This window comes from Pectinophora gossypiella, chromosome 5 (assembly GCF_024362695.1).
Source record: "Pectinophora gossypiella chromosome 5, ilPecGoss1.1, whole genome shotgun sequence".
Taxonomy (NCBI): domain Eukaryota; kingdom Metazoa; phylum Arthropoda; class Insecta; order Lepidoptera; family Gelechiidae; genus Pectinophora; species Pectinophora gossypiella.
In genome coordinates this window covers 1,361,114-1,372,783 of record NC_065408.1, presented here as the reverse complement: position 1 = coordinate 1,372,783, position 11,670 = coordinate 1,361,114, and the positions used below count along the sequence as shown (strand labels likewise).

The following is an 11,670-nucleotide window of genomic DNA, read 5'->3' as shown; positions in this document are numbered from 1 at the left end:
GATTTCTTAATTCAAATTATCGTACTTATTTTTGTAATTCAAGCAAGCAGACTTACCTAGACCGTCGTAGGTAAAACATCTCTGAAATAAAAAGAAACATTTTTATTAAATAATATTAAATATTTTTTTTATTATATACCGAATAATAAAAGAAATGTTATGGCAAATAGTATTGGTGTTAGTAATGGTAGTAACATTGAGGTATAGGTGGAGGAAAAGAAAACTAATACAATCTGCCGAGCAGTTTACGAATGACTTAAAAATGCTACCTCTTGTTGGACACGGATACCAATTCATGGGCACCGATCAAGGTAAGGTAGATTTCTCTATTTTTTTATTTTTACTTTTTATTTTCATTTACTTTTTTGCGCGCTACACTGCAGCTATACAAGTGTACTATATCCTCTGCCGAAGGTTGTCTAATATCGCTCTTGGCGATTTTCTATCGTGTGGGTTGTGAGATGGAATACCCATCATCAACCCTGATGTCAGGGTTACTATTGAGCCGCCAAAGGCCCGTGACAGCCATGTCATGAATGAAGTCGTTACATGATGGCTTATGTGACAGTCTAGTTACATGAGCCATCATGTAACGTCTACATACTCTAATTCTATTAAAATAATTTGGTGTATATTATAATGTACATACACCATTAACACATGTTTATGAAACACGATGATCGTGCGTCACCCAACAGGGTCCACATAATACCAGCGTCGTGGTTCACGCCGCGACTTGTGCTGAGTGATGCCCTTTTATCTCAGGACGTCCACCACCTTATGGTCATTTCGACAAACATCCGTCTTGCTTTTTTGTAATTGTTTTGGTGGAAATTTGATATGATGTTGTTGTCTTTTTTTTGTGTGTGGCGTCCTTTTATAATAAACTTTTTCTATTCTATTCGATTCTAATAATTATATTCTATACTTACATCAGTAAGTAGTAACCAGGACCAATGGCTTAACGTGCCTTACGAAGCACGGATCATCTTACTTCCGGACAATTAGTTGATCAGCCTGTAATGTCATAACCGAGCAAGGGAGCACAAATAAATTTTTGTGATATGTCCCCACCGGGAATCGAACCCAGGACCTCCCGATCGGAGCCTAACGCTCAACCACTGGACCACGGAGGTCGTTGCTCTAAGCGATGAAGCCGCCTTTGCCCACCTTAGAATAAGTTTCTCCTGTAAATGTCTTGTAAATTTGTATGCACTAAAGTGGTTTGTTATTATTATTAACTATATTTCCATTAGGGGTAGTCAGAAGTAGGTACATCTATCGCCAGATGAATGAACTAAGTTCCCACGAAAATTTTACTTCAGATAAATTAATTATAATAATTCATTAATGGAAATCTGGTAGCGGACATCGAACCGGCGCGGCATTCGAGAATAATGTTTCGTATTTTAGGTATTTTCGGATTTCCAAAACAAAACAACAAGATAATAATGACTTAGGTAATCAAGCTATATTTATCTGAGAAACGTGTTTTTAAATCATGTCTGAATTTTTTAGGAGGTTACTCATTCATTCAATAGATAATTAAGTTGAAAGAACTCTAAATTCTACTGGGCCAAACCAGGCCAGGCTTAAGAGTACTCTAAACCGGGAGTAGTATAAGACTTTGACGAGAGTGTGTCAGGAATAGTCAGGATCCTATTAAGGTGGTCCGTGGTCTCTGCCTAACCCAACGAGAAACGGCCTCCGTGGCCCATTGGTTGAGCGTTGGGCTCACGATCCGGAGGCCCCAGTTTCGAATCCCGGTGGGGACATATCACAATAATCACTTTGTGATCCCTAGTTTGGTTAGGACATTACAGGCATATCACCTGATTGTCCGAAAGTAAGATGATCCGTGCTTCTGTAAGCGACTGATTGCTTCCGTAAAAAAGGACCTGACGGATCTTCAGCGGACCTTGTGAGAAACGGTAAACGACACTATATAAAGATAATAATTGTATTAGAACTCCGCACAACTGAAGAATATATTATACAAATGGAAGAAATAAAACGCATGAATGAATGGGCACGTTAAGCCGTTGGTCCCGTAAAAGTAAAAACACCTCCACCAACCCGCAGTGGAGCAGCGTGGTGGAGTATGCTCCATACCCCCTCCGGTTGATTGAGGGGAGGTCTGTGCCCAGCAGTGGGACGTATATAGGCTATTTATGTTTATGTTATGTACAAATGGAAGATAGCTGGTACTTATAGCACAGCTTGTAGCTATTGTAAGTGCCAGCAGTGCTTTAAAATTGTTAATCTTCTAGCATTATCATTATAATTGTACCTATTAGTTTTTAAGTTGTTTGGAACAATAAATACATTTTATTAAAAAAAGACTACTCGCGACGTTTCGACGATGATGGGTGCCCACAAAAAAAAAACATCTCGAGCTCCTCCGTGCTTCGGAAGGCACGTTAAGCAGTTGGGTCCCGGCTTTATTAGCAGTCGTTTATAACCATCAATCCGCACTGGGCCCGCGAGATGGTTTAAGGCCCGATCTCCCTATCCATCCATAGGGAAGGCCCGTGCCCCAGCAGTGGGGACGTTAAGGGGCTGATGATGATGATGACGCGGGACGTGACATTTGGTAGGGAGAAGAGAGCACTTTATGTTAATGTTAATAAAGTTAATTTTATCATTTCAGCGCGGATGGCAGCTATCCAAGAGCATGGTAGACAAGCTCTGAAGCATGGCGGGACCACGGTGACTTGGCTGGGCTACAGCATGTTTGTCTGTAAATGAACGAATTAATACTTTAATAATTAAGAATAAGGATTATAATGATAAAAGCAGCCGTGGTAGCCCAGTTGATAGAACGCTTGCCTCTCACTTTGAGGTCGCAGGTTCAAATCCAGCCCAGGTCTAAACCAATGATTGTCGAATTTGTTTTCGAATTCATGTTTGTATCATAAATCATTATCACGTGCTCAGCGGTGAAGGAAAGCATCGTGAGGAAACCCACCGTCCCGAGATTGCATTTTCGGAGGTATGTCACCAAACCGCTGTATAGGGCTGGTTTTCTCTTCGCAGACCCTGTGAAAAACGGGATAATTTATTTTTTATTTTTATTTTTCTTTTATTAGCATACAGTAAGAATGAGATTTTTGTATGGAGTGTCCTAAGTGCGTCCTGCCAAGTACTTTAATATGCCATTTGCGGCAAATGTACGGTAAGTCATGTCAAAAGTTACCAACAATTTTACAATAATAGTAATAGTTTATAAATAAGTAAAAAATGTCCTCCAGCTCAGCACATCGAGGCAAAGTCCCCAGAATACGTTGTATGTTTGCACCGCCAAACTTACTCTTTGGACAAAATAACTGCCAGCTCTAGGGTTGCCTCGATGAGGCGCGCTGAATACATAAACATTTTTGAATTTAGAATTTAAAAGTTTACTGAATTGTTACATTTGGCAGCAATAGCTGATCCAGTGCAGGCGGAGTGGATCCTAAGAACTTGTTTGGAGAAGGACGATGCTTTCAAACTCGGACGCTGCTTCACCGGCGATGTTCTAGCTATAGCTCCGGGTAAGTAGCAAATTATTTATTTATTTTCTTTATTTATTCATCCGTACAGTCATGAGCAATATCATGTACCCACTTTAGAACCCTGTCGCACTATCATATTTGACATTTAATGTTACATGGTTTCAAAGTGTATACATATTAGTACCTACTCATGACCGCACACAGCAGAACACACGAAGGAAATATACAAAGAAAACAGACAGTACAGGTAAGCTTATCTCTAAGAAAGAGATGTCTTCTAGCTGACCTAAAAACCTTCCCCCATTGGCACAACAGATTCTCCGCTGAAACTCATTCCCTACCTAACAAAATGTACCTTTTTCTAAATTAAATTTTTGAAGGATGAAGGATAATAGAATTGCAAAAGCGAAAGCGAAAGTTGATAGTAGGGCTAGCGTAGACCTAAAAGGACTTACATTGACCAAATTGGAGATGTCCTTAGAAAAAGTTTAGTACGATCTACTCTGAACCGGCGTGCGTGTATGAAGCGATTGATGAATGTGGAGAAAGCAAGATAAGTGTGTCAGGATCGAAGCAAATGGAATTCTATAGTATCTGCTTACCCCGGTGGGAAATAGGCGTGAGTTTATGTATCTTAATTTTTGAATAGTTTACCACATAGACCATAAGATTTTTATTGTAGTTGTTTTTTTAATTTGATATTTTTATGAAGCACATTCCATACTTCTTTGTTTTCTGGAAATACCAGTTGAAAAAAATCTAGACGGAGATTATAAAAAATGCTTACTGACCTTAAACCGCGACTACTTTCTAATTAAATAGCGAGAATATTTTTAATTTTTTCCATACATTTTTTTAAACCCCCTGCACACTTGTGGCTGGTAGCAGCAGTATCCTCGCCAATTGTCACGCTGCTGCACGCTACTATTACAGTTTCTTACTTTTATTTTTACTTATTAGTATCTCCTTGCATAATGTACTTATCGTAAGATCCCACAGCAGAGAACGGGTTATAAAGAACTGGCTTCCTAACACTAGCAGCTGTCGCGCGCTTTGCAACTATGCTCTAAGAGCCCCCGCAAACCACAGACTTTCTATATCAAATTCTGATTGCTGAATAAAGATAGATCTAAAACAAACGAAAAACATTTTCCTTTTCTATTTAACTTATTTTCATTAATTTTAATCAAGAAAAACGTAATATAAAGTCCGAAATTTTATCACGTTTTTCTATAACGTCACAGTGTGCTTTTTATACAAATTCCATAGTAATTTCGTGTTTTGACGTTTAGTAAAAAGTTACTGATTTGACTAGTTGGAAACAGGCCTATAATTGATGTACTTAACAATTATTTTTCCAGTGCCGATATGGCGTCAACGTCGGAAGATATTCACTCCGAACTTCAGCCCTAGGATGCTGAACCAGTTCGTGGAGGTATTCTATCGCCAGAGTAGTGTCTTGGCTGATAGACTTAAGAACGTCGCCAACACAGGACCCTTCCAGTTATGGAGTTACATCATACGGTTTACCATGGACTCTTTATTTGGTGAGTGAAATTAATGGTTTATGGAGACACCGCCAAAAAGAGCGGCGGCGTAATGCGGTGCATCAACATCATTGCTTTATGAGCTATGTAAATCAATTTATTATTCTATTTTAGAATCAACTCTTGGCATTCAAGCTCACGCGCAGACGGATCCTAATCAGCCTCTACTAAAGGCTTTCAAGCCAGTGGGACCGTTGTTCTCGTCTCGGATGTCACAACCCTGGCTACACAGTGAGGTGGTATACAAAATGTTGCCAGCATATTCCAAGTTCTTGAAAGCTAAGAGTGCGGTGTATTCTGTTGTTGAACAGGTAATAAAGTATTCAGTTGATTATTCACATACTTATTTAAGATTATAGAGGTAGTAGACCCGGTCTTGATTTGCCTTGGCTTACCTGGATGTCTCTAAATAGACTTCGGACTCAGGTGGGCCGAAGTAAGGACAACTAGTTCAGGTGGGGTTTCTCGGACGGCCCAAACTTAAGGTTCAAGTGCGGCACTGTTCCCCAAAAGGTGGAACATCTTACATCGTGTCCTGGAACACTTGCACGCTGGAGGATCTGATGAGCGCTGCAGTTAGTGCCATATTTGTTGCCAAGTTTTAGACCGATACTGTTTAGTTTGCCATTGACACAATAAGAGTAGACTCGTACATTGACCAAATCGGGGATGTCATTAAAAAAGGTATGGTGTGATCTAATCGGAACCGGCGTGCTTGTATGAAACGATTCATGAATGTAGAGGAAGCAAGATAAGTATGTTAAGATCGCAGCAAATGGAATTAAATTGTCTCTGGTTACCCCAGTAGGAAATACGCGTGAGTTACTACCACGCGGAAAGTTGCCTCACTAGTGCTATAAATCATATTGGTACGCTCGTCCTGAAGGCGCTAGCGTGATCGGGTCTTTAGGAAAAGTAGTCTGGTAGAACAAAACTTGTGCCCATAATCGGGATGGCTAGGAATTCAATTCAATATATGAACATGTAAAAATTAATTAACACAAAACTTGTTTTTTTTTTTAAATTATTTTCAGTACGTAAAATCAAAACGACAAGACTTAAAATCGAAACCAAAGGCGGGTTCATTTCGAACTCTACTGGACACATTGCTGCAGGTTTCTGAAGATGGATCGGGATTGTCTGATGAAGAAATCCAGGGGGAAGTAGTGGGACTGTACATTGCTGGCATAGACACGTCTGCTACCACCATTGGATTCGTTCTTCATATGCTGGCGAGATATCCTGAGGTGCAAGATAAAGTTTATGAGGAGTAAGCGAAGTATCTCACTTTACCCTTACATACACCCTCTCACCCTCACACATACCCCGATACCGACCCCGCCGGCGTGGTCGACGATTTCCCTCATTCAGCGCTTATCGCTATCGACCCACTAGGGTCGATTAATTCTTTCAAATATTTTTCCTCTCAGACGACGCCCTGAGCCGAGGTTCGCGCCTAACTGGGCACCCTCAGGCCTGTTGTCTTAAACGTTGTACCGGGTGAGAGCCTTCAGCGCTCCCCATTTGTCCGGCCAAGTAGTTAATGCCATCTGCGGCAAACCTACAATAAGTCACGTCAAAAAAAAAAACCTCACACATACCCTTTCACATTCAAACCAGGGACCTCCGGATCGCGAACACAACGCTTAACAACTGTACCACTGGGGCCGTTGGACACTGACAACCGATCATTGACCTTACATTCATAAACTGGACAATGTCATGATAAAACGGAATAACAAAATGCGGAAGTATCGCTTTATTGCCGGGGCCTGTAATCATGATACTTGTCTTAGCATTCGTATTGTAGAATACGCACACTGCTTACTAAACGGGATACTGCAAAAATGGTGATTTACCGTGTGAAAGGGCTGTACAGTGGCTATAGATGTAAGGCCGGTTTAAAACCTAAACCAATCCGTTTAAAACGAAAAAACCGTTTAAAATCGAGATCAAACATTTATTTCGGTTTAAAAAGGCTGCTGTTGACGACTATGTTTTTCTTAATTATAACTACATTTTCTTGATTTTTTTTTTCGTTTTTTTACGTTTTTGTTAATAATTGTGATTTTGTGTACATTTTTTTCCCCCTACTGTGTTTGTATTGTTACTGTGGCGTCCTCTAATAATAAATACTTTCTTTCTTTCGTTCTTTCAGATAGGGATATAACGGAGTACCTATAAACTGATTAAAGATTTTTTGAATGTGCAATAAGTATACTGGTATTGATAATAATATACTTAGCGTGTTTAATTCTGTAGGTACTTTTATTGATATTCTATAAACTAAAAATACGAAACATGACGTCAAGTGACCTTAAATTGCCCATAATGAAGTTTAAAACACAGTTCTTTTATTGTTGTAGGCGAGTTTTCAACGGTTTAAAACGTTTAAAATCGGTTGTTTTACATCTATAACAGTTGGTAGCCTTAGGGCGGCGCGCTTGCTACGGGTTCTAAAGTGATCGTGGTCGTATATGATTTCAGACTCAAGGAAGTATTAAAAGATTTAACAAAGCCCATAGTAGCTGAAGATCTACCCCATCTCAAATACCTAGAAGTCGTGATCAAGGAAACCTTGAGGTTATATCCTCCAGCACCAATCATTGCCAGGCAGATTACAGAGGATATTACAGTTCGTAAGTAACAAGCAAAGGCAGGTTTTTTTCCCTTCATCCAAACATTATATTCTGCCAGAAAACGAGGTTGGAAATATAACCACGGTCATAGAATAAGGAATAATACTACGTTGTGTAAATAATGCTATAAGTTCCCCTAAGAAAATAAAATAAATAATTAATAGAACGGCAACTCTCCGCTCTCCACCAGTGGCTGAGCTAGGTTTACCTCACCCCCTCGGTCATACTTTAGTCTTCAAAGGCGTTAGACGTCACACATACAGTTACGCGTGTACGATAACGTCAATGTATATAGGTCTGTGTAAAACGAGGCGTTTTGTATGAAGTGTCCGGGGTGTGGTGCATTTACAGGGTTTGTAATTCTAGCATTGTATTCAACAAAATATTATTTCTTACTTTTTATTAGGCAGTTTGTAAAGTAGGTTTTTTGAGTTATGAATTCATCTTTTAAGAGCAGTTTACACTAATACAGTTGGTTCGACCATTATACCTAATATAGACTGTGAAATGGCTCACAATGAGGAGTAAGTAAGTAAGTAAAATGTTTAGGTATTTTTCATAAAAAATACCAAAAATATTGGCACAATAAAAACCCCACAAAACCAATTCCTCGGTTTGTCTGTGGGAGTGGAGAGTTAGTTAGTAGTAGGGAGTGGTTACTAAGTTTATATGGTGATGGATATACTTCTGACTGCCACATTTCGTGGCTGAATTTGCAAACTGGCGTATCTGCAATTTTTTGCAAAAATAATTTGTGTCTTATTGACAATAACAGCAGGTACAAATCGGATTCGCTAAAACTTCAGATACGATGTTTTTGTTCATTACGATTTTTTATTAAATGCCTATTCCAGAGAGTATGCTCCGTACCCCCTCCGGTTGATTGAGGGGAGGCCTGTACCCAGCAGTGGGACGTATACAGTTTATGTATGTATGTCTATTCCAGCATCAGGCTACCACCTAGTCGGAGGCACATCAGTGATAGTGCACATCTGGGCGCTGCACCGCAATCCTGCGTACTGGGGCGCTGATGCGGAGCAGTTCCGGCCGGAGAGGTTCCTCACGCCGCTCACGCATCCCGCGCAGTTCATGCCCTTCAGCTACGGACCCCGGAACTGTATTGGTAAAATCTATTAACGTTAGTTACGTTGATAACGGTATTAAATACTTACTGATATTTACGCAGACAGAGAAAATAGTGTCTAAACTCGAGTGGAGACGCTTTAATACCTAACCTTAAAATTTGTCAGGACCAGTTTTTAACAGAAGCGACTGCCTGTCTGGACTTGCTACCCGCGAAGAGAAAACTAATTCAATACAGCCAATTCAATTCTCAATTATTTATTGCGTTCTATGTAGTACAAAGCCAATACCTTATATTTACGTTAAATTATGATTTTCCTAATATCTGAGCTGCCAAGGGCCCCTGACGTGGCTCATTTACTTATTATATTATTAAAGAGAAATAAAAGACATGTGTTCACTATTAGATAGATAAGATAGATAAAATACTTTATTGAGCACAATGGACACAAAATACAGAGATAAGGACAACATATACAGAAAAGCACAACAGGCGGCCTTATTGCTCATGCAGCAATTTCTTCCAGGCAACCTTTGGGTACAGGAAAATTTTGTACAAGTATAATAATAGCGGGTTAGTGCATTCTAACAAAATAAATAATTAAAAGAACAACCTACATAAAATAAGTACATTTAACTACATATATATATTATACATAAATATATAAACTATACATAAATATATAAACTATATATATTTTGGTTTTTTAAAGAATGTTCTAATGCAGTGGGGCGTTATAAACAAAAAGCCACTTTTATAAGCATTTATTATTATTTATTAAGATGATAGAAAATTGTCACAAAACATATCACACGTATTGACGCTGCGGAGGTTGGGCTTTTTTTTTTGACGTGACTTATTGTAGATTTGCCGCAGATGGCATTGACTACTTGGCCGGACAAATGGGGAGCGCTGAAGGCTCCCACCCGGTACAAAGTTTAAGACAACAGGCCTGAGGGTGCCCAGTTGGGCGCGAACCTCGGCTCAGGGCGTCGTCTGAGAGGAAAAATATTTAAAAGAATTAATCGACCCTAGTGGGTCGATAGCGATAAGCGCTGAATAAGGGAAATCGTCGACCACGCCGGCGGGGTCGGTATCGGGGACCTGAAGTGTTTGGTGTCGCGAGCTGATTGGCTGCCTCTATGGCTAGAGTAATCGGGTCGTCGGGATCGTATATTACGTCCTTCGGACGCCGATACTTTTCAGTACCGTCCCTAAGCGGAAGGAGGTTGGGCGAACAGAGAGAGAGTGAAGAAAAGAATGAATTTAGTATGGATACCCGTGAATGAATACTAAACAACATGATTAACCTTTTTTTCTCTTTCATGCGAAATGAGATAGTATTATGGAAAGACAGGGACGTAATAGTTTGCTGTTGTTGGTGGTGTCACTCCATGAGTGTGACATTTTCTAAACAACGCTGTACGTTTCCATGTTAGATATAAGTAATTGTTTGTAAAAATTACGAATTTCGCTAAGTTTACAGAAAATCTGTAACTGTTATTTATGTAAGTACCAACCTAAGTTAATTAACAAACACTCCGGCCAAGTAGTTTATGCCATCTGCGGTAAATCTACAATAAGTCACGTTTAAAAAAAAAATATATCAACAAACAAAAAGTAAAGTCCGGTGTGAATCCGCCTTTCCATACCTAACCTTACCTATTCCAAGAATCAGATAGTTATCTTTATTTACACCATAAACAAAACAGTTACAGAACAAAAATATGAAAAAAAAACAAAAATAAAATAAAAATAAAACCTAAACAAATAAACAGAACTCAAAATAAAATAAATTATGTACAATTAACACTTAAACTAAACTATATTAATTAAAAAGCCCGCTTCGAATCGTACCTGGTGCAAATGTTAATTAACTCGATCTCTATTTCGCAGGATCTCAATACGCCATGATGTCGATAAAGACAGCGCTAGCTACCGTGTTACGTCGATACCGCGTGTTACATGCGCGTGGGCAATCTGGCGACGCAGGAACTGTGGCTCCCTTACGAGTCAGATTCGATGTCGTCATTAAAGATATGGATCGGTTCACTTTACAGTTGGACTCTAGGAAGTAATATCTTAATGCTGCATAGGGCAGCAAAATACTTAAATGTAGCTGTTTGTAGGCGTAGAAAATACAATTGCCCTGATTCCTGTAGACACCTCCTAATTTTATTTTAAGTTATACCTTTCATTTTCTTATTCGCCGAAAAGGAAAGGGACGGATGATTGACAGCTGTTAATTTTAAAATTGAACAATAACCCGGGCGAATCAAATAGGCATCTCGCTGATATGCAATCCGTTTGACGTGTGGTGGCAACTAAATTATTTCGGGTTATTGGCCAATACAAAAGTTTGGAAGGGTATTTTTTTAATTTCTACCTAAAATTTACGTGTATTCCATAAATTTTATGCCTGTTTATTACCCGTCTCTCTCGTTTTCGGTGGATAAGAAAATGACAGTTACTTAAAACTTAAAATAAATTTAGATGGTCTGTACCGGAATCAGCACCTGTGAATTTATAAATATGATAGTCCTTACAAAATTATGTATTGTATGATAAAAAATGGTCAAAGTAAACATAAACCATTTGTCTATATTGGGTGTCTTCATTTCCCTCCCGTTTTTCACAGGGTCCGCTTACCTAACCCGAATCATAGAATAAAGAAATCGAATATTGTTTTACAGAAGTGACTACGCACCTGTATCTGGTGAGAAATTTGAAACTTAAAATAAATTAAATATACAAACCATAGTTTCCGAAATAAATATTTTGAATTTGAAACGTCTTAAATATAAGCAACATAAATTAAATCCTCTCTACCTATTAATGACGACGACTATTGAATGACGTTTACGAGACCGGAGAAATGGGGAGTGTTGAGGGCTCTCAATCAGCGC

The 11,670-nt window shown here is 39.1% G+C and overlaps 1 protein-coding gene across 1 annotated transcript; it reads left to right on the top strand.

Annotated features, from left to right (window-relative positions):
* The first annotated feature begins 262 nt into the window (after nt 1-262).
* On the top strand, nt 263-10,842 carry LOC126366918 (cytochrome P450 4d2-like). The gene is made up of 9 exons (XM_050010262.1): nt 263-311; nt 2,651-2,740; nt 3,423-3,533; nt 4,856-5,041; nt 5,156-5,352; nt 6,076-6,311; nt 7,529-7,680; nt 8,627-8,803; nt 10,661-10,842. Exons 1-9 carry the CDS (start codon nt 263-265, stop codon nt 10,840-10,842), a joined length of 1,380 nt encoding a protein of 459 aa, XP_049866219.1.
* Nucleotides 10,843-11,670: the final 828 nt, after the last annotated feature.